General features: G+C 39.3%; 1 protein-coding gene across 6 annotated transcripts in view; it reads right to left on the minus strand.

Annotated features, from left to right (window-relative positions):
* Positions 1-24,967, minus strand: part of LOC123265109 (RYamide receptor-like) — a 172,842-nt gene that overhangs the window by 124,298 nt on the left and 23,577 nt on the right. For 5 of the 6 annotated variants that reach the window (XM_044728742.1, XM_044728743.1, XM_044728747.1 and 2 more), the window contains exons 2-4: positions 17,348-17,933; positions 645-895; positions 138-297 (exon numbers count right to left, since the gene is read on the minus strand). In XM_044728742.1, the coding sequence (XP_044584677.1) occupies positions 138-297; positions 645-895; positions 17,348-17,836 (900 nt within the window). In that variant the 5' untranslated portion in view covers positions 17,837-17,933. The remainder of the gene's footprint in view (positions 1-137; positions 298-644; positions 896-17,347; positions 17,934-24,967) is intronic. The other variant, XM_044728744.1, reaches the window with a different exon arrangement.

Raw genomic sequence — 24,967 nt, forward strand, 5'->3', positions numbered from 1 at the left:
ATGCATAAAAAGTCATGATTTATCTCGAAGTTCCTCTACTCGCTCCGACCAATAATCATCAACCCTCATGATGATATTGACCCTAAACGAGCCATAAACTACAAACGAATAATAAACAAATAAAGTACAAAACTGACCTTGCGCTTAGACCTGGCCATCCTTTGATCTCTGACGTTTTCGGCCTCACCTGGCGGCCTTTTGCCCCAGACTCTGATTCCGATGCTCGTGTAAGTGAACATCAAAACGACCAATGGGACAAAATATTGCAAAATCAGCAGTGCGATTGAGTAGTAATACCTGTGGAGTTATGTCAGATTACGATTGAGTCTCCGTTCGCTTTTCATGCATGACTTGTTTTTTATTTGGAAGGACAAGTTTGATTGCGACTTCAGTTCAAGCTGCAACCGATTGCTTATATCACTTGTATTAAGAAGCAAATAAGTAGAACAAATTAAAATAGTAACCTGTGAGAAAATTTTCTGACATGGGTTGTTAAGAAAATAAAAATTAACTGTAATAATAATTTTTTTTTATTTACGCATTTTTTAAAAAATAACTTTAATAAATTCGAATCGATAAAAGTACATGTATAAAATTTTTTTAATGGGAAATGTGAAGGTGTGAAGATTGAAATAAGAACTTACTGCTGGTGATCCGACGGCCATATTTCCTGACAAACGTATCGATTGCACATGGTGTACCTTGGATTGGGTTGAAACAGGCAGGATACCATCGCGATCGGGGATGAAATCGTCAATGCCGCCACCCAGACCGCAAGAATCGATAGTTTCGCCTGGCTTTTACTCATCCGGACCTTAAGGGGCCACATTATTGCCATGTAACGGTCTATGCTGATAGCGATAAGGGTATAAGCGCTTACCAATACTGATGCTGCCTGGTGATTAAATTTTACTCTCATTACTCTTGGCTTATAATTATGGTAAATTTCAACAATTTTGTATTTAAAGCTTACGTAAACAGAGTTATTAATTTTCTGCTGTGATCAGCACATTTAAAGTTTTGTTAACATTTTATTAAATAGTTTATAAGTTATAACATGATACTCCATATTTTCATGAAATTTTTCACAAAAATTTCATGAATAATACTTTAGTTTTTAGAATTTTTTTAAATATAAATTTTATTTGTGTTCATTAAATTCAAGTAAGTTTAATTTAAATTAATTATTTCTACTCGAGTTTAAATATCAAATTTTAATTAAAATTATTTCTAATGAATCGAAGCGATAAGAACTTTTTAGTAGAAAACAAAACTTTTTATTGAGGATTTCTCTAATCTCTTCAGATATTTAATAGAATAAAAACCCTAGTTTTGTATGAGATACTCAGGGGCAATAAAGTTTAGTTCACAGATATTTTTAATGACAAAAAAAATATTGATTTATTTTTACGTTAATCGTTATTAAAAAAAATTTTCTATTAAAAATATAGACACATGATGGTAATTTTCACGATAAACAAAAACAAAATTAAATATTTAAAGTTTAATAAGGCCTTAGAGCTTAAGATATACTGAAAAAAAAAAAAAAAAAATTAACTTGGAAAAGAAATATTTGGGAAGTACGGGTTAGCGAGTGAGCGAATAGAAATATTTAAGTTTAATAAATTTTATTTAAATAAATCTAACTATTAATACACGCGTGTAACTTAAAAGCGAAGTGAAGCTAATGGGTTTCCAGGACTAACTGATTTTTTTAAAGTGTCCATCTCGGCCTCTGACCTCTCAGGAGGTGGGGGTACTCGAGGGAAGTATTGAGAAAATATATAGGATAGGAGTACGTACTTAGTTGTACGTAAGTATGGAACTAGGTACAAGTAGGTCTAGGTATAGGATAGATTCTGAAAGTATGTAAAAATTACAGAAGTAATAGTTAAAAGAGGAAGAGACAGATATTGGTACAGAGGTACAGGTATAGAGCAATTACTGAGCTCATGGGTCCGGTCGCTGGCCAGGCGACAAGAGTTTTTAATCCCTTAATTGCTTTTTAGAAAAAGGTAGGTTATTGGGATATTTTTATGAAAAATATTTGGGAAAACCCTTAAGCTTCTTACAAACAAACTTATACATATTTTTAATCTTACTACAATACATTTTATTAGGGTCTCGCCAGCTGCAAATTTGAATTTTATTATATTGCACTAAAATTATAATAAACTAAAATTTCCCAAAATATTCTTGCAGAGACGAGACTTTATCAATCGCTTGGCATCACCAAGTAAATTATAATCCGGTATAATTTATGGTGATGAGACACAACTGAAACTTTTCTAAGAAAATCTTAATAACGTTGTAGAAAATCTATAACTTAAATAATAACTACATCAATTAACCATTACTAATTGTTCAGTGAACAGGCCCACTTAGTGAGCACTACGTCACTGTAGGCTCCCCAAATTTACAATACGCACCTGACAAGCGCTCGTTCCCGCTAATTTTCACACGCTTGCGCCAATCGACCGCTCGATCACGCCACATGTATTGAATTTTACTATTGGCTATCGATGTCGACATCAATAGAACGAATTATTGATTGGCTATCGCTCTCGCTGGACATGCGCATTAGCCTTCTTCTCCAAGTCAACGAGGAAGAAGACGAATTATCATTATTATCTTTCGCTTCCACGCTTTCGTTGCAACAAGTCGCCATTAATTCCGCTTTACTTTCGCTTATTGTTAATTAACCGCATTTCGCTATTTTTATAATTTAAATTGCTTAAATTAACCGCTAATAATTCGCTTTAATTTGTTATAGGTAAATTGTGTTAACAGTGCATTTATTTCACCGCTTTTTCAGTGCCGGCAAAGTGTTCAACCACGTGTCAACCGGCTTCGCTTTTGCAACCCACGCTGTAATTTACAAATCCGCTTTTATCTTAACAATCCGCTATTAAAAATATTAAATATTGAGTGTAATTAATGTAAATAAATTACTAGTGTTATTTTTGATAATAAATTACGCGTTTTAATTGAGATATCCAACCCTAAACCTGATCCCCGCTTTTCCGCTCTTTCTGTAATTATTCATTGGTCCCTCGAGCCGGATCAGGCTGGCTCTATCTCAATTAAATTAATTAATTATACCGCTAAAAATTGTGCTGTGTTAAGTGAAGTGTAATCCCGCTAGGAAAGGTCGAGTGTCAGGAGCATCGCAGAGCACATCGGGTGCTGCTCCTGGTAGTCATTCGTACACCGGTACGCTGAACTTTCCGCTTTAATTGACTGAAAACTCGATCTCGGTCCTACATTAAACACCGCAATGCAGTTTGAAACTGCTATTGCTATGCAAAAGCAGTACCTGGATGCTTTGTATGCCATGGTGGATCGCTTAACTAACGAGGAGCTTAACTCGCTTACGATCACCGCTATTGAGTCAGTGGCAACACAAAGCTCCAAGATTTGGCTGGACATCACTAACTTAAACTCGCTGATCTTTGAGACGTACCCGGAAGTACTTGAACACGAGTACCACGTCGGGAATCATTATACTAACGCTCACGCCACCTATGCAATTTTGGAGACCCGCATAGCCACCCGCAAAGACGTCATTCAGCAGGAGATTGATGCCAGAGAAGCCGCACAAACGCAACAAAACCTGGCTATGCACAGCACCGCCTTCTTGGGAGGCTCATCGGGTACTGGACTCCCAAAATTAAGCTCCAGAGCTTCTCTGGAGACTTTAAGCGCTGGGGATCATTTAGTCAGCTATTCTCTGACATTGTTATTGACAATGCTCTTCTTAAAAACAGTCAGAAGATGCATTATTTGAAAACCTTCACAGAAAAGGAAGCCCACCAGCTTATTGGAAACATGTCATCCACTGATGATTCATTTGAGCCCGCTTGGAATCTCCTGAAGAGCCGCTATTCGAATCCTCGCCGCGTAGTGGCATCACATCTTGAAGATCTATTGGTAGGAGAGTCAGTTCCCGCACGATCAGCCGCGAAATTAGACGCCTTGCTTTTATCCAATCAAAAAGCTTTGGACTCCATCAAGGCTCAAGGAGTTCCAGTTGACAACTGGGACTTAATGATCATTCACCTGACGCTGCGCCGCTTGCCACCCGCTGTAAGAGAGGACTGGGAGACTAGTCTTGGGTTAACTGATATCATGCCGACCTATACGCAACTTCACGAGTTCCTCAAGTCCAAAGTCAGAGCTTGGGAGAACTTGGAGCCAGCTTCTGAGCCCAAGAAGCAACCTGAAAATCATAAATCAGGTTGGTCCCGCAACGACAAACAACCGAAGACAAGATCTTCATACACCGCTGCTCAATACAAGGGAAAGCCCAGGAGAAATTGCCCGCTGTGCCCGGAGGAGCACTACATGCTGTTTTGCCCGACATTCAAGGCCGCTACTGTGGAGGAACGAATCGACATTGTCGAGAAATACCGCTTGTGCTACAATTGCTTGGGCCCACATCGTGTAGCTGATTGTAAGACTGCTCAGGGCTGCAGGAAGTGCAGTCTACGCCATCACACTTCTATTCACCGAGAAGTACCGCCTAAATCAGCTTCACCGCAACAAGTTGACACCGCACAAGGTAACTAAAAGTTCCATCAGACCGCTTATAACTCAACATTAACTGTTGATTATTTCAGATTCGCTTTCCGCTCAAGTATTACTAGCTACCGCCTTAGTCCAGGTCCGCCCGCATCATGGCAATCCAATCACCGCCAGAGTCTTGATTGATCAAGGTTCAGAGCTCTCATTTATGAGACAGACGCTCTTCAAGAAGCTCGGACAACCGCTACAGCGTGACATGGTCATGCTCAAGGGCATCGGCAATGTCTCCGCAGGAAGCTCACTAGGTGTGAGCACAATTGAGCTTCGTTCGCTGTGTACGACCGCATCAATGCATGTCAGCATGCATATTCTACCAACACTGACGGTAGATCTTCCATCGTTCGTGATCGCTGATCCGAAATGGCCGCATCTTGAGAATCTCAAGCTCGCTGACCCGCAGTATCTACAGCCACGCCCTGTAGATATTATTCTAGGTGCATCACCAGCCGCACAGATCATGAACGCAGAGATTCAACGAGGACCTCGCAATGCTCCTATTGCACAATCCACCACGCTTGGTTGGATCGTCTATGGGGCTGTCACCGCTAAACCCGCTTCAACATCACACGCAGCATTACATGCGTCACTTGATACAGAATTACAAGACGCTATCGCTAAGTTTTGGGAACAGGAAGAAGTTCCATCAGGAATTTCATCGCTCAACGACGCTGAGGAAGACGAATGTGAAGTTCACTTTCGTCAAACGCATTATCGACAGCCTGATGGACGCTATGTAGTGAGATTACCGCTTAAAGCCCCCGAGAGTCAACTTGGCGACTCTATTAACGCAGCCATGGGGTCACTCCGCAGATTAATAACTCGCTTGTCGCGAGAAAAGGATTATTCTGACATGTATCATGCATTCATGGCAGAATATATTCAACTAGGACACATGGTACGAGTTCCAATCAACGAATTGCCCGCAAACGCTTACTTCTTGCCTCACCATGGGGTATTGAAGCTTGATAGTGCCACTACGAAACTCCGCACAGTGTTCAATGGTTCCTGTGCAACATCTACAGGAATTTCATTGAATGATATTCTTCACGCAGGACCCAAAACGCAAATTGACATTTTTGACGTGATGTTGAGAATCCGCTGCAATAAAATTCTATTCGCTACTGACATCACCAAGATGTTCAGACAGATTGAGGTCGACTCTCTTGATTGGCCGCTTCAGTGCATTCTCTGGATAGATGAGAATGACTTAATAGACGCTTACTGTCTCAAGACAGTCACATACGGAACCGCTAGTGCACCTTTTGACGCTGTACGTGTGCTTATCCAACTAGTAAAGGATGAAGGACACCGCTTTCCGCTAGCTGTTGCTCCAATGTTGGATACACGCTACGTAGATGACATCTACGGTGGAGCAGACAATGAAGAAGACGCTATAGAGGTTGCAGTGCAAACAAAAGCACTGTGTGCAGCAGGCTGCTTCCCGCTTGCCAAATGGGCTAGCAATAGTCTAAAATTACTCGCTGAAGTCGCTCAAGAAAAGCAGCTAGATACACCTCTTAAAGAAATCAGTGATGCACCAGTAAAAGTCCTGGGCATGTACTGGAATTCACGCACTGACGCTCTCCAGTTCAAGTACACGCTACCGCAAGAGACGCCAAAGACAAAAAGAGCTATTTTGTCTGAAATCGCTAAGCTGTATGACCCGCTAGGACTTCTCGCACCAATAGTAGTCAAAGCCAAGATCTTCATGCAAGATCTGTGGCTAGATAGAGTGTCATGGGATGAACAATTGTCACCATCACTCATTCACAAATGGACTGGATACCGCGAGGATCTTCGAAACATCGAATCCATCCGCATTCCACGCTGGAATAATATAGCACCCGGAGCAACTATGGAATTGCACGGGTTCTCAGACGCTTCGCAAAACGCTATGGCTGCCGCTGTTTATTTGAGAGTCACTGACGCTGATGGGAACACAAAGGTCTCACTTTTGTGTTCAAAAACGCAAGTAGCACCGCTGAAGACCATGACAATCCCACGCTTGGAATTATCTGCCGCATGGTTGCTAACACAACTGATACTTCATGTTAAAGAAGTTCAGTCGCTTGAAAATGTCAGGATCAATCTCTGGACTGACTCCGCCGTGACTCTCGCATGGATTAAAAGTCCAGCAATCCGCTGGAAGACATTCGTCCGCAATAGAGTGGGAAAAATCCAAGAAACGCTTCGAGATGTCTCCTGGAAATTTATTCCAGGAAAACAAAACCCAGCTGACTGCGCTTCCAAAGAGGTATACCTACGCTAAAACTAAAGCAACACGCTCTCTGGTGGCATGGACCTACGTGGCTTCATGAACCAGAATCCTCTTGGCCCACTCTTGAGCCTCCAACCGACAACGCAACGCATCGAGAAGAACGCCAAGGTCTGACATTAGTAACTTGGAAAGCAGAAAATTGCCTTCTCCAACAATTACTATCGCATTACTCGCAGCTGTTTCCATTACTTAGGAAGCTCAGCATCTGGCATCGTGTCATCGACCGCTTCAAAAGAGTTCCACAATCTTCGCTGGCCTACCCGCTTACTCCATCAGACCTGGAGCGCGCTAAATTGACCTTGATTAAGTTCACTCAAGGACAATACTTCGCTAGAGAGATTCACACGCTACAAGATGGTGATGGTCTGCCTAAAAATAACAGCATCACTAAGCTGACTCCGTTCATCGACCATCAGGGGGTCCTGAGAGTCGGTGGCCGCTTGAAAAACGCATTGCTGGACCCAGAAGAGAAGCATCCAGCAATACTGCCGAGACATTCACCGCTTACATCAATATTGATTGATGATTCGCACCGCAAAACGCTTCACGGAGGTACTCAGCTCACGCTCGCTGAATTACGCAAAGCTGTCTGGATCATTGGAGGCCGTGTTCCAGTCAGATCCTTTATTCTACGCTGTGTAATTTGCACGAGACATCGTGGAGAACGCGCTCAACAGCTGATGGGTCAACTACCTGCCGCACGAGTACAGCCAACTCGAGCCTTTTGCATACAGGACTCGATTATGCTGGACCCATCACGCTAAAAACGTTTCAAGGACGTGGAGCAAAACATACAAAGGCTGGATTGCTGTCTTTGTATGCATGTTCAGCTCAGCTGTTCATCTAGAGCTAGTCACTGACTACACCGCTGCCGCTTTCATCGCCGCTTATCGCCGCTTCACTAGTCGCCGAGGTATCTGCCACACGCTATATTCTGACTGTGGAACCAATTTCGTAGGAGCAGAAAAAGAGCTGAAACGACTATTCGCAGCAGGATCCCGCACATTACGAGAATTATCAAGTCTGATCGCGCAAGATGGCACGAACTGGAAATTCAATCCGCCTGGAGCTCCACATTTTGGAGGAAAATGGGAAGCCGCTGTGAAATCTATTAAATTTCACCTCCGAAGAACAATCGGAGACTCGCTATTGACGCTTGAGCAGTATTCGACGCTACTGGCTCAAATTGAAGCCATATTGAATTCCAGACCGCTTACACCGCTTAATGAAGATCCTGCTGACCTGGCTGTATTAACTCCAGGTCATTTCTTAATCGGACAGTCATTGACCGCAGTCCCAGAGCCATCGCTGACAGATTTACAACCTGCTCGGCTCTCGCACTGGGAACAAGTCCAGCAAATGGTGCAACATTTCTGGAAACGCTACTACCAGGACTGTATCCACCGCTACCAGGCCATTTCAAAGTGGCATCATCAACGCAACCAGATCAAAGTGGGTTCAGTTGTACTGATCACCACTGAGGATCTTCCGCCAACCAAGTGGCCATTAGCCAAAGTGATTGCTGTCCATCCAGGAGCAGATGGACAAATCCGCGTGGTAACTGTGAAGACAGTTAACACAGAGCTGGTACGCCCAATTACAAAGCTTTGTGTCTTGCCACTGACGCATGAAGAGGATGATCTTGTCGACGCAGCCGCCAACGCCGGGGAGAATGTTCAGTGAACAGGCCCACTTAGTGAGCACTACGTCACTGTAGGCTCCCCAAATTTACAATACGCACCTGACAAGCGCTCGTTCCCGCTAATTTTCACACGCTTGCGCCAATCGACCGCTCGATCACGCCACATGTATTGAATTTTACTATTGGCTATCGATGTCGACATCAATAGAACGAATTATTGATTGGCTATCGCTCTCGCTGGACATGCGCATTAGCCTTCTTCTCCAAGTCAACGAGGAAGAAGACGAATTATCATTATTATCTTTCGCTTCCACGCTTTCGTTGCAACAAGTCGCCATTAATTCCGCTTTACTTTCGCTTATTGTTAATTAACCGCATTTCGCTATTTTTATAATTTAAATTGCTTAAATTAACCGCTAATAATTCGCTTTAATTTGTTATAGGTAAATTGTGTTAACAGTGCATTTATTTCACCGCTTTTTCAGTGCCGGCAAAGTGTTCAACCACGTGTCAACCGGCTTCGCTTTTGCAACCCACGCTGTAATTTACAAATCCGCTTTTATCTTAACAATCCGCTATTAAAAATATTAAATATTGAGTGTAATTAATGTAAATAAATTACTAGTGTTATTTTTGATAATAAATTACGCGTTTTAATTGAGATATCCAACCCTAAACCTGATCCCCGCTTTTCCGCTCTTTCTGTAATTATTCACTAATAAACAATAATAATTATTAACTAAATAATTATATATGATAATAATAATAATCAAATAATTATAACTAATGATAATTAATAGTCAAATAATAAAATAATAATAATAATAATAATAATAATAATAATAATAATAATCCAGCGGTGCTTGCTACGTGGCCTCCAAGCGGCGCATCGCGGAAAACGCAGACCATAACACCAGGTCTGTAGGCGAACGACGTAGCCGATGCAGTGGGCCAACTACCCACTGCATTGAAATACTGAGTTACAACAAGGCGTAATCTCAGAAGTGCTCCCCACAACCGGTCCTTTTCGGATGAGGACCATTCATCAGGTGGGAGGAGCACGCCGGACCCGATGAACGATGACGACCCTGGCGCTTTAAGGACTTTCTTTAAGTGGACGGAGGAACTACGAGTCGACCTCTTGGTGTGCTACCAACGTAGCGAGCCGGGGGTGAGCGGTTATATGGCCCGGATGCACACTCTTTGGAGTGATATGCATCCGGAGCTAGAGCATTTTACGCCTAAACACCTGCGTAATTATGCCGCTTATCTTCGGCGTAATAGAAGATCGCTTGTGCCGGATAGAAGGCAGTCTAATAGACTTTCCTTTCCGGCGCAATTACACCAAGAGCGACGCCGTTCCTCCTTGGATGACAACAATCCCTTTATAGGACGGCAAGTAAGTATATCTAAAAAGATAACTTACTCCCAACAACAGCTAGAAGCGGTAAATGAAGATCTCCGTGCAAACATCCTGGAGGATTCCACCCTGCTCACTGTGAGCCAGGTTGTGTATGGTGGAGCAGTTTCGGCTTTTCCGAGAGAGAGACATTGTCTCTCGATCGAGGCAAGGTTGAGACAGCGCATCTCACAACTTGGACTCAAAATTGACAGATCCCGGAAACAGGTCTCCCGCATTCAGTGTGTGATTGAGTTTGAAACAACTCAAAGAGCATACACGCCCCGAATTCGGCGCATTGCTGCTGAACTTCGGTGGCGTCATCACACACTGAATAAGAGTACTCTTCTTGTCATCAAGGAAGAGTCTCTCAATAAATTGCGGGCTTTAGTGACTGCCAAAAAGTCACTAGAGAAAAGGCTGAAGCGGTTGGTCGACAACTCGTTGTTTCGATCCAGCCCTTCACGCTTTCTGACACCAAAGACCGATGTTACCGGGAATTATCCAACACCTGAGCGGGTGGAAGCTTTTGGACTGAGTTGTATGGAGATCAACCAAACGTGAACGCCAATACTCCAGCTCTGCACGACTTTAAAGCATTCTGTCGGGAACACCGTAGACAGAATGCTGATGAAGAGAGCCCTGCAGTCAGTGTGAATGAAGTTCGTTCAGCTCTAAATGGCAGCAAAAATTGGGCTGCCCCGGGACCAGATGGCATAAATGTCTTTTGGTGGAAGAAGTTTACTTCTACCCACCTCCATCTGGCCCGTATATTTACATCGTACATTAGAGCTGACGAACCGATTCCAGACTGGCTCGTGGAAGGGCGAACCGTACTGATACCAAAAAAAGATGACTTGTCTGACCCAAAGAATTACAGGCCTATCACCTGCTTGAATGCGGTTTATAAAATTTTTACAAAAATTTTAAACAACCGTATTTTGCAGGAGATAGAACCTGTATGGCAACAGATATATGAACAGCGTGGCAGCAAAAGAGGCCTGTCAGGTTGCAAAGAGAACTTGATAGTTGATCGATGTGTCACACAAGATGCGATCTACTATCAACGCAACCTGTCAATGGCCTGGATCGACTATCGCAAGGCATTTGACTCAACTTCTCATGAGTTGATTTTATATCTCCTCAAATGCCTGGGGGTCAATCCTGAAATAGTGGAATGCATTCGGCGTACAATGCAGCTCTGGCGAACGCGTTTTCACATTGGAAGTGGAAACGCATTGCACATAACCGGAGTTGTAGAGTACAAACGAGGGGTCTTCCAAGGTGATTCCTTAAGCCCTCTGCTGTTTTGCATCTCACTGCTGCCTATATCTGTTGCTCTCCGTAAAACTCGTGGGTACTCTGTGGGGCCTCCGGGTGATCGAAAATACTCGATTACCCATCTGCTTTATATGGATGACCTGAAGCTGTATAGTGCTGATGAAGATCATCTACAGGCGGCTCTTAACATCGTAGCAGAGTACACGCGGGATGTCGGAATGTCTTTTGGGTTGGACAAGTGTGCGGTCGTACATCTGGCGAGGGGTAAGTGCTCTGTTACGGGTGATGATGTCGAGTTGGTAGATGGGAGCGTTTTAAGACAATTAGACGCCGGAGAGTTGTATAGATATCTAGGGATGGAAGAGCACCGCATGCATGCGGTCTCCGAAGTCCAAGCAACTCTCCGTAGCGAGTATGTTAGGAGACTCCGAAAAATTTGGTCCTCCGAACTTTCCGGTAAAAATAAAGTCTCCGCTACTAACACGCTCGCTGTCCCAGTCTTACTATACTCTTTCGGTGTCTTAAAATGGGCCCGAAAGAATCTGCGAGATCTCGACATCAGAACCCGTAAGACTATCAACATGAACCGGAGCATGCACCCCAATTCATCAGTCGCCAGATTATACCTCTCCCGGTCGATCGGTGGGAGAGGTTTGCAGAGCTTGGAGCGGCTTCACGATCGTTTAGTCCTGGGTTTAACACACGAAGTTGTCAATTTCACTGCAGATGAGGATGACTTTCTTATGCAAATTGTTCATAAACATGAGAATGCGCATAAGGGGTCGTTCTTATATAAGGCAGCAATATATGCGGCAAGAACCCTTGGTCTTGGAGAAATAAACGCTCTTATGGAACTCCGAAAGGAGGAATTCAAGAGCGCCATCAGGAACTCCGAGGAAAAACTACTCCTAGGCAAACTGATGGACAAGTCTATGCACAGCGTGTTCTTCAAACACGTGCGTGATCATGGCTTGTCCACCCAGCTGACGTTTTCCTTCTTAAAGTCAGCTGGCCTGATGTCCGAGACTGAAGGGTTCATATTTGCTTGCCAAGATGGTGTCATTAACACTCTAGAGTACCGTAGCAAGGTGCTCCAGGTGCAGCTCCCGGACACGACCTGCAGGGCGTGTAAACTACATCCGGAGACGCTTATGCACATTTTGTCAGCATGTCCTGTGCTGGCGAGAGGTGCATACATCCAGCGTCACAATGCTGCCCTGAGAGTACTGTACTACTATCTTCGTCACCGCTACGGTATTGACGTGACACCGGTGCTGCCTTATCTGCCAGGAGATATTCCCCAGGTTGTTGAGAATGACAGTTGCAAAATTTATTGGAACATGCCGTTTGCAACAACTCGGCGGATAGATCACAACAAACCTGATATTGTGCTCTTCGACAAGGCTACTCGTGACATTTATGTCATTGAGTTCTCGGCCCCGGCTGAATACAACATCTCAGCCAAAGAAGAGCACAAAAGACAGATATATCAGGATCTCCTGTTTGAAATTGGCAAACTTTACCCAGGTTACCGTGTCAAGCTCGTCGTCCTGATTGTTGGCGTCCTCGGAGGGATGAAACAGTCTTTTGTATCCTCACTTGCCAGAGTTCCAGCTTGCTCATCAAAAGCTGAATTCTCGGCGGTCAGGATGCAGAAGGCTGTCATACTAGGTTCCCTCCGTCTACTTAGGAAAATGACTTTGGCCTGCTGTGATCACTAACCGCCTTGTTGTGCGGAGTGGTACAGCAGTAATGGATGGAGCTCAGGCTGGGCCCTCGGAGAATCGGACTCCGGGGACAACCCCCCTGAGCATTTAATAACATAATAATAATAATAACAATAATAATAATAATAATAATAATGGTGAAATAATGATAATAATTAAATATTACTAATTATAAATAATAATTAAATTATACTACAAAGGAGTGGGTGAAAGATATGACCCCCACAAATAATTATTAAGAGTTTTATCGTCTAGGTTTAAATATAAAAATTCTTAAACTGAGCAATTTTTTTTGGTTTAAGTGAATTTTACTTGATTTAAGAATTTTTCGTCTTGACTCAAGTCAATTTTGTTTAATTACGATAAGGAAAGCCGAAATTGTCGGAATATACTAAAATAAGTTCCAATTGTAAATTTTTTTTTAGTAGTTTTTATAGAAATCTAACTATTGCATTGGTCCTCATGACGGAACTTTTGAAAAATTTTGCTATATTTCGACTCAGCTCGTCAAGCGGATTCAGAAAATGCATATGGTTCAAAAGTTTATATATGTATGTATTTATATATACAGCGCAAGTAGCGCTCAAAAGTATTTTGACAAATATATTTAATGGTTTAATTAAAAATAAATATGAAACACAATAATCATTTATTTATTTTTTTAACACCTTTTGAATAAACTACAGAATAGTGTCAAAGAGGTTCTTATTCGTAATAAAAGAAAGTTTAATTTTTAAAATATTAGGAAAATGGTGGCTCAAAAGTATTTTGACATTTTTGAAAAAAAACTAATTTAACGCATAATTATAATTTACAGCAATAAATATATTAGTATTTAGTAGCATATCCCTTGGCCTTTATGACAGCCTTGCATCGCTCCGGCATTGAGTCGATTAATTTTTGTAATCGACTTATTGGAATTTGATCCCACTCATTTTTTAGAGTTTCAAACAAAGCGTTTTTGTTTGAATAATTTTGGGTTTTTACACTACGTTTCAATTCTTCCCAGAGATTTTCTATCGGATTCAAGTCGGGAGTTTGACTTGGCCACTCAAGAACTTTAACTTTTTCACGATTTAATAAGTCACTAATATGCTTTGATCTGTGTTTGGGATCATTGTCTTGTTGAAAATACCACTTAGCTGGCATGTGATGTTTAGCATATGGTAACATCTGAGACTTTAATATATTTGCATACATGAACCGATCCATTTTTCCTTCTATTCGAACTAATGGTCCAACTCCAGACCGTGAAAAAAAGATCCCCAAACCATCACACTACCACCTCTATGTTTAACTGTGGGTATTTGATACCGATAATCGTATTTTTTTTTACTGGACGCCGAATGTACTTGATACCATCAGATGACATTAAATTAAATTTACTTTCGTCACTCCATAAAACTTTAGACCACTCTAAACTTGACCACGATATATGCCGTTTCGCGAACTCAAGACGAGACTTCCTGTTTTTCGATATTAAAGGTTTTTTAGCCGGTCTTCGGCCATATAACCCTAGGACCTTTAAGCGTCGTTTAACAGTAGAAATATGAATATCTACGTTATATTTTTCTTTTAATTCATTTTTTATCATTACAGCGGACATCCGTATATCATTTGCTGATAACTTTTTTATAATATGATCGATGTAAGAAGAAGTTTTTCTTGGGCGGCCTGTTCGAGGCTTACTTTCGACAGTTTTTCTTTTGTTATAGACTTTATTCCATAAGCTAACTAACTGTCGAGACACTTTAAACAAACGAGCAACTTCTATTTGTTTCAATCCTTGTTTTAATGCATTAATAACGGCTTTTTTAAAATCACTAGCATATTCCTTGCACATAGGCATATTGAAGTAACCACAACAAGTAAATATATGTAATAATAAAAACTAAGGAACAAGTAATCTGCGAGATTTTTTCAAGTCAAATGCGTGTCAAAATACTTTTGAGCTCACGGTAAGTCAAGTACGTTCGGTGGCGCGGTGTGTAAACAAACAAGTTGTAATTTGATACGCTTAAATACTCGCAATTACACTACTCTACATTATACTCAATACATTTTCCGATAGGCTTTTATTTTTAAAAAATTTAAAAAAATTTTATGTTGTCAAAATACTTTTGAGCGCTACTGTATATATACAGGATGTCCCAAAAGTCACGGTCGCCATTGTAGCATCTGATGAAAAAAATAATTCTGAGATAAAAAGTCCTTAGCCATTTTGCAATTAACCGCATAGATAATTAATTATTAATTAAAAATAACGTCTCTTTATTTGTTAGAGAGAGAGCGCCAGTGTCCAGTAAAGTATGTGCCAAACAAAGACACAACTAACTGTATGACTAACTAGTTTCTATAGCTAACGTAGTCACACATATTTACTTACACATTCACACGTGCAAGCGTCTTCGTTGGAACGCACTTGACTTGACACTAGTGCTCTCTCTCTATCGCATAAAAGGACGTTATTTTAATTAATAATTAATTATCTATGCGTCTGATTAAAAAATGGCTAAGGACTTTTCGTCTCAGAATTATTTTTTTCATCAGATGCTACAATGGCGTCCGTGACTTTTGGGACACCCTGTATATATATATGTTGGGTAACGACATCTAGTAAGCAATTTTAAAAGTTACTAGACTTGATGTTTTTTTATGTTTTGTTTAGTTTGTTGTTTTATAAAAACAAAAAAAAAATGAAAGTTGTTTATAAAACAAAACATGTGATTGTAATGAAAATTATAAATTAAATAATTATTAATTAAAAATAATTTATTAATTAAGTCAGGTAAATTAAATCATATTTGTTAATTAAATATATTTAACTAATTAAACAAAATTTATATTTACAGATGTACAATTGGTTTTAATATTATTGTCAGAAAAGTTTCAATAAATAATTAATTTAAACAATTACTAAATATTTATTGCTACAACAATATACATATATATATATATATATATATATATATATATATATATATATATATATATATATATATATATATATATATATATATATATATACGATATAATCGGCATTGTCTCTTCTCTAACTCCCGTAATTCTATACGGATCTCAATAAAACGTAACATACTTATTCTTAGGATGATTTCCGAGGTTAAGTTCTAAGATGAGCTAAATCTGTCGATTAGTTTAGAAATGAGAGCAATTCAAAAGTTTTCAAAGTCGCAAAAAATTTTCACTTTTACCTTATTTCCGTGCAATAACAATGAAACGCGACATCCTATTGGATTTCTGTAAATTGCATTTGAAAGCTTATTTAATAAGCTTTAATTTGTGTACTTATTTATTTCTCCAAATTTAATAGTTTAGGAGTAATAGCATTTCAAAAATTTTTAAAAATCGCAAAAATTTTGACTTTTACCGTATTTCCGTGCAATTACAATTGAACGCGATATCTTAATAAAATTCTATAAATGGCATCTGAAAGCTTATCAAATAAGCTTTAATTTGTGTACCTCATTATCAATCTAGGCCAAAAATCACCTACTTTCTCAAACAGATTAAATGAAATTTTTTTTTTGCATTCGTTTTGACGTTATTGTTGTTTAAACAAACAAAAATTTATTTTTTTTTTTTTTCGTATGCAACCCTAGTAGTATTTTTATTTTTCATCATGAAATCTACTTCCATTTCGGCTGCCGAATGGCCTTTTTTTTTTTAATATTTAATTTCATTTCTGTTTCTGCAAAAAGTTTAGCGTTTTTTGTTAATATTTAAAAAAAAAAAAAACGATACTTGAATAATTATTAATACAAAAACTTGTTGGATATTTTTCATTTCATCTCAAATATCCCTCAACTAGATCTTGTACTTTTCCAAAAATACACAAGACCAATCACTGGATTTTTATCATAATTTTTCTGTGGCACAGATATTAAAATTGTTCATATGCACTTCATATGCTTTTAAAGTACTCAAAGCTGCTGGCTGCCCATTTATTACAGCAAAATCCTTTCTTATATTTTATATATTAAAAATAAATTCCAAAGTGCACAAAAACGGTTGATTTATCCTATTCTTCTGAATTTGAATTTTAACTTTTAAATTTTATTTTATCTCTATTTATAACAGTTTGCGTAATGTAAATAATTATACCGCAGTTTTCAATTCAGTGTGCAAAAAAATTTTTATTGAAGGTTCTGCACTTTTTTTTTCCACTCGAAGTTTATGTGAATATCAACCGTGCAAAGTGAAATCTTTATTTAATGTTTACTAGCATCGTCATAAAAACATTTATGTCACTATAAATCTGACACTTTATTGACACTGAATTGTCGCGCATCATTGGCTCGTATAAATTCCCGATTCCCGAAAAAAAAGTGTTTTTCTATTTATTGAATCTAACTTATCATTTTCACCAAAATGATTGGATTCATCATAAAAAACTGAAATAAAAAAAAGATTCTTACCTGAGCGTAATTGACAATTGGACACAATTCCGCGCCAAATGGCCAATATTGAAGAATTAGGGTGCTCAAGAAGCTAGTTGGTACGCAAAATAACGTCATCAGGATATCACTGACCGCCAAGTTGACAATGAAGTAATTGGTGACCGTTCTCATCCGAGGAATGCTCCAAACGACGTAACACACCAAGGCATTTCCCACCAAAGCGACTACGAATATAATTCCGTAGAGAAAGTACGCAGTATTTTTGAACCATTCTGCCTGGAGAACGCTGCCTGACGTCAAAAACGGCTCGCAAGTGAAACTGTCATATCCAGATCCGTTTTTTATGTAGAAGTCTTTAAATATGGAATCGTTGGAGACAGCATCTGATAATTCATTGAGTCCTTCAAATATTGAATCGTTGGAGACAGCATCTGATAATTCATTGAGTCCCTGATTGATCAAAGAAAAACTCGAGTTACTCATGGCTGCACAGAATTCGAAGGCCATATTGAGTCTCGTATTTCTTTATATTTTTGATATTGTTGTCGATGTTGATGTTACTTGATGCGTTTTGCTTACAGATGGAATTTCCTCCATGTTTTTACTGCAAACAAAAAAATTTTATTGTTTATTTTCATAGGCATGGAAATACCAGTTGGAAAGTTGAATACATGAATTAATAATGATTACAGTTGGATATATTAGCAAGTTTTACAGTAATTTTACTTAGTAAAGTCAATGTGTAAATATTCTAATTCACTAAATTGTTACAATATTTTATCAATCGAAAGAAATTTTAACAAAAATTCTAAAAGATTTCTCTGAGTAAGTCTAAAAAAATATTCAGTGAATAATTTTGAAGGTCCTGGCTGGGAGTCGAACCCAGATCTTACGGGAACGCTTTAAAAGCTTATTATACTGCACACTAGGGTGATTCAAAAAAACTTTTTAATTTTTTTTTTAAGTCTTACCCTCTCAAATGTTTCTATTTGATATAAAAAAAAATCCTCACCAAAGACGAGCCCTATAGCTCAACTCTAAGGGGTCGCTTTTTTTATTTTAGTTTCCCATTTAATTAACATGGGAAAAATTCTTTTTTGTTTTAAATTGAATTTACACATAATTTACGCAATTTATTCAGTTTTTCAATTTTGTTTTTGTAATATCTTGAACGCTATTGTAGATATAGGAATGGCCTTTTGTTTGTTTCAAAAGGGACACTTAAGGTTAATGAAAAAAAAATGTCTTGAAAAAAAAAATTTCGAAAATGCCAAATTTGTCAAATTTTGAATTTATGAAAATCGTTAAAAATGACGATCGAAGTTAAAATTTTAGCTCAATTTTTTTTGTATAATACATAGTAATCATCTTAAAAAATTCTGAAATATAGAAGGGTGTTTTTTTTTTTCAAAAATAACAATTTTTGAATTAAAAAAAAAATTTTTTTTCGTTTTTTGCAACTTCTAAATAAGGTAAAGTTATGCAGATACATAATATTGTAATTTTGAGGATTAAAACTTGAATTAATCACGTGGAAATATTGAACAATAAAATAATTTCAACTTTTTTTTATTTCTTTGACATGATCTCAAAGTCATCCTTAACGCATGGAAAATAAAAAAAAAGTTAAAATTAATTTATTATTCAATATTTCCACGTGATGCATTCAAGTTTTAATCCTCCAATTTACAATATTATGTATCTGCATAACTTTACCTTATTTAAAAGTTGCAAAAAAAGAGAAAAAATTTTTTTTTGAAATTCAAAAATTGATATTTTTGAAAAAAAAACACCCTTCTAAAAATTTCAGAATTTTTTAGAGTATTACTATGTATCATACAAAAAAAATTGAGCTAAAATTTTAACTTCGATCGTCATTTTTAACAATTTTCAAAAATTCAAAATTTGACAAATTTGGCATTTTTTTCCAAAATATTTTTTTTTCAATAATCCTAAGTGTCCCTTTCTAAACAAACAAAAGGTCATTTCTATATCTACAATAGCGTTCGAGATATTACAAAAACAAAATTGAAAAACTGAAAAAATTGCAAAATTTTGAATTTGCATATCTTTTGAAAAAAATTTTTTTATTGTTTTTCCTTTGGCAGAACTTTGTTTTATGATAAACGAAAACTTCTGATAAAAATTTGTCCAAATCGAAAGAGATCGATTCCAACTATTCGTCGGTCTGAAATGGAACGACCCAATTCCCAACTATTTCTTTGAATTTCGAAATTTAGTCATTTTTAAATGGCTGTAACTAGTCTTTTTGTAGAGATAATCGTACTTTGTCTCAGAGTTTTGTAAAGCTCAAAGACTACTTTAAAAATATAAAATCGTTTCTTCTAAAAAATTGCGTAAATTATTTGTAAATTCAATTTAAAACAAAAAAGAATTTTTCCCATGTTAATTAAATGGGCAACTAAAATAAAAAAAGCGACCCCGTAGAGTTGAGCTATAGGGCTCGTGTTTGGTAAGGATTTTTTTTATATCAAATAGAAACAGTTGAAAGGGTAAGAGTTAAAAAAAAAAATTAAAAAGTTTTTTGAATCACCCTACTGCACACACTAAAAAAAAAATCACAAGATTCAAGAAAACTGATTATCATGGACTAAAAAATTCATCGTTTTCTCAATTAAAAAAAATTAGGAAAACGGTTGACCCTAAAGGCCATCCCTGCAACTTCCCGCTAATTCCGTTAATACCTGGCCGCTTTTTTGAGCTCAAAAGTACAATCTGTGTGTTGTTTTAAGCTCTCCGAGCTCAAAAAGATACCTTTTCTATGCTTTTGAGCTCTTTGAGCTCAAAAGTCTGATAGAAGTTTCATGGAACACTATTTTTTGAATGTTCATACCGCAATAACTTTTGAATGAATGAACCGATTTACGCGGTTGGCGGCATTCTACGTAGTTTTTAAGCCTTATAAATAATTTCTAAGTTTCAATTGGTCAAACTAGAAATTTCGGAGTAACTCTGAAAACACTTTTTCGGTTTTCTTTCGTTCACGATATCTCTCGAACGAATCAACCGATTTTGACCAGCTTGGTGGCAATCGACGTGGTTTTATGATGTTAAGAGCTGATTAGTTTTTGGAATCGATCGGTACAGCTGTTTGAAAGTTATTCCAAAAAATGTCGAAGTTATGTTGAAAAAATCCTTATTTCCAAATATTTCGTCGAGGATATCTCTCGAACTAATCAACCGATTTCCACGTTTTTGGCGGCAATCGACGCGGTTTTTTAACCTCTGAAATAATTCTATATCATCAAAAACGATCCGAGAAGAAATGACGAAGTTATGTGGAAAAAAAAGTTTTTTCGGTTTTTTTCGGTTTTATTTCGTTCACGCTATCTCTCGAACGAATCAACCGATTTTGACCGGATTAGCGCTGATCGGCGTGGTTTTTTGACGTTAAGAGCTGATTAGTTTTTGAAATTGATCGATCGAGCCGTTTAAAAGATATTCCAAAAAAACCACTTTCAAAAATGATTTTTTTTGAGATTTTTCAAAATTTCTCAAAATCTATCGGTCCGAATCGGTTCAAATTCTCAGGAAATCTAAGTTTGGCGAAGCCCTTTCGAATGGCACCAACCGCGATGAAATCGGTTCAACCGTTCAAAAGTTATAAGTGATTCACATACTTACACACACACACACACACACACACACACACACACACACACACACACACACACACACACACACACACACACACACACACACACACACACACACACATACATACAGACATAGTGACAACCTCGCGGGGATAGTCAGGGAAGCTTCCTGTGACCTTCAAACGTCGAGATCTGATGAAAACTCGATTTTTGCAAAACGGGGTGAAAACAATAACTTCCCGATTTTTGAAAATCTGAGATTTTTAGCCGGAAGTTAAAAATTAGGATGACGATTGACTCTAAAGGCCATCACTGTAACTTCCCGCTCATTTTGTACTTAAGCGCTCAATGTTACACATTACGTTTTTGAGATCTTCGAGCTCAAAAATATAATTTTTGTGTCATTTTGAGCTCTTTGAGCTCAAAACTCGAATAGCAGTTTAATAAAACACAATTTTTTGAATTTTCAAACGGGAATAACTTTTGAAAGAATGAACCGACTTTCACGCGGTTGGCGGTATTCTATGCAATTTTTTAAGCCCCATAAAGAATATTCAAGTTTAAATCGATCGAGCCAGGAATTTCGAAGTAATTCCGAAAAAACACTTTTTTCGGTTTTTTTTCGACAACGCTAACTCACGAACAAATCAACCGATTTTGACTGGGCTTGTGGTAATCGACGTGGTTTTTTGATCTCACGAGCTGATTAAATTTTGGAATTGATCGGTAAAGCCATTTAAAAGTAATTCCAAAAAAACCACATTTCAAAAAATTTTTTTTTTTTTGTAGTTTTTTTGAGATTTCTCAAAATCTACTGATTCGAATCGGTTCCAACTTACAAGAAATCTAAGTTCAGTCAAGCCCTTTCGAATGGTGCCAACCGCGATGAAATCGGTCAAGCCGTTCAAAAGTTATGAGAGGTTTACATACGGCCACACACACACACACACACACACACACACACACACACGCGCGCGCGCGCACACACACACCCAGGAGTTGCTGAAGATGCGGAGCACGTTTTCTTTGTATGTCCTCTTATAACTGTGTATGTAAACCTCTCATAACTTTGGAACGGCTTGACCGATTTAATCGCAGTTGGTGTCATTCGAAATATCTTCGCCAAACTTAAATTTCCTGTAAGTTGGAACCGATTCGGACCAGTAGATTTCGAGAAATCGCAAAAAAGTGAAAAAAAAGTTCTTTTTTTTTTTTATTTTTAACTTCCCGCTAAGAAAATCGAAGATTTTCGAAAAATCGGGAAATTATTATTTTCACCCCGTTTTGCAAAAATCGAGGTTTCCACAGATCTCGACGTTTTGAAGCCCTAAGAAGCTTCCCTGACTATTTTTACAATGATGTCCGTACGTCTGTATGTATGTATGTATGTATGTATGTATGTGTGTGTGTATGTGTATGTTTTTTTTTTTAACTTAGGGGGGGGGGAATCCCTTTTACGGATTCCAGGCATAGCTGTTCGGTTTGGATATGTGGCGACTCGACGCAGCGTCATACTAAAACTCGACGCTAACGCCCCTACCCACTAAACCCTAAACCCTTTTTCTTCTTTCCTCTAATCCCTCATGGAAACCACCGTCAGGCATTACTTCGTGAGGGGAGGATCTAGCTACTGCTATTCCTTCTGGTGGCTAAGGTGTTATTTTTCCTTCCTTCTAGTTTCTGTCATTTGCCCTTTTTCTTTCAATGGAACGCAGCTCTGTAAGCACTTCGGTGGTAAACGTGCTTGTGGCGTTCCAGGCAGCTTCGGATGACAGCATTTCTTCTACTATTGACTCTGGTGTGATTTTCTTGTTCAGGATCTTCTCTAACTCATCACGCTGTGGGTTAAAACGAGGGCACTCAAAGAAAACGTGCTCCGCATTTTCAGCAACTCTTGGGCAAGACGGACACTCTGGGGAATTATCGTGCTTAAAGCGATGAAGGTACTCCCGGAAACAGCCGTGTCCTGACAACATCTGGGTCAGATAGTAGTTGGCCTCGCCGTGATTCCGGTTAAGCCAAACGTCAATCCTTGGTATAAGTCGATGAGTCCATCTTCCCTTCTCCGCAGCATCCCATAGTTGTTGCCATCTTGCTATACTATGTTGTCGCTCTTCAGTTCTCAGTTCTTCAGCGCTCAGTGTAGATGACCTCTTTCGGTGGTATAGGTTCCGTCTTTCCTCAGCTAGGACTCTAAGAGGCAGAGTTCCAGAAATGACGCACACTGCCTCCTCGGATATTGTGCGGAAGGCGCTTGCAACTCTCAGTGCACTTAATCGGTAGACCGGTCCGGCTTTCCTCCATGATTCTTGGGTCTCCAGCGCGTCTGCCCAAACGGATATTCCATATGTGAGCACTGATGTGACTACTGACGACAGCAATAGTCTCCTGCTCTGCTTCGGGCCTCCAACATTCGGCATCAGTCTTGATAGACTAGTTACCACCGCTGATGCTTTAGCACTTACGTGTTCGACCTGTTGCTTAAAGTTCAGTCGGGCATCCAGCGTCACCCCAGATATCGGATAAATGGTTGCGATGCGATCTCCTGCTCGCCGACATTCAGCTTGATGTTTTCTACGATCTTTCTGCTGGTGATGAGCACAGCTTCAGTTTTGTGCTTGGCTAACTCCAACTTCATCATCTCCATCCATAGGTTAATCCGGCTAAATGTGATATCGAAAGCCAGATTGATCTCTTCCAAGTGTTTCGCGACAATCACTACCGCTACATCATCGGCATATGCAACAAGTTTCACCTCTGATGGTAATGCAACTCTCAGGAGACCATCATACATGATGTTCCACAGCAAAGGACCCAAAACCGAGCCCTGTGGCACTCCTCCGGTTATTTCGTACTCCCTTGGACCGTTTTTCGTGTCATATTTGAGGACTCTGTCTGTAAAGTAGTTTGCTACCATTCTGCGCAGGTATCCTGGCACTTCTTTATCTTCGAGAGCTCGCATGATGCAGTCCCAGTTAGCGGAATTGAAGGCATTTTTGATGTCCAAGGCAGCCACTAAACAATACTTCTTTCTGCCACGTTCCCATCTCTTTCCAGCGATTGCCTCCTTAGCTGTATCGACCACCAGGTTGATCGCATCCAGCGTTGATCGTCCTTTCCGGAAACCATACTGGCCTTCTGCTAGGAGTGGATCGACGGCTGCTTCTATTCGTTGGTGCATTATACGCTCTAATATCTTACCCGCTGTATCCAGCATGCAGAGTGGTCGGTAGGATGATGGCTCGTCCGGTGGCTTCTTCCCTTTAGGGAGAAGTACAAGTCTTTGCTGTTTCCATCTTCTAGGAAAAATCCCTTCTTTGAGGCACGAATCGTAGGTATCTAAGAATAGATTTGGCGCTGCTTTAATAGCTGTTTTTAATGCAATATTCGGGATTCCATCCAATCCCGGCGCCTTATTATTCCCTACTCGGTTGCACGCCTCCATCAGTTCCTCTTCTGTGACAGGTGGAATGTCTTCTCGATTTACTGGCAATGAAGAATAGCCGAACTTACTTTGTCGAGGAAACAGCGTAGAAACTATTCTTTCCAGGAGCTGTGGACACGTAGGTGATGGCATTGGCTGGCGCTTCAGGTGGGTCATGACCACCCTATACGGTCTGCCCCATGGGTCCTTTTCTACCTCATCGACGAGTTCCTTCCAACAGCGTCTTTTGCTATCTTTGATGGCCTTGTTCAGTTCTCGACGGGCCTTTTTGTATTCTGCGACCAGCTCCACAGAGTTAGGTCGTCGGTGGCCACGCTGTGATAATCTTCTCTTTTTGTGACAAGCTGTGCGAAGGGCGTTAATCTGATCATTCCACCAGTGCACCGATGGTCTTTTATTGATGCCACGCTTACGGGGCATGCAGGTGTCGCACGCCTGGGCAATTCTCGTCATTAAGTCCTTCGTCTTCTCTACAGCATTTCCTGTGATGATGGTCGAGTCACTGTCTAAGGCTACTACCAAAGCTTCCGAGTCAAAGTCTTTCACTTTCCATCCAGCTGCATTAGTTTGTCTAGT

This window comes from Cotesia glomerata, linkage group LG5 (assembly GCF_020080835.1).
Source record: "Cotesia glomerata isolate CgM1 linkage group LG5, MPM_Cglom_v2.3, whole genome shotgun sequence".
Taxonomy (NCBI): domain Eukaryota; kingdom Metazoa; phylum Arthropoda; class Insecta; order Hymenoptera; family Braconidae; genus Cotesia; species Cotesia glomerata.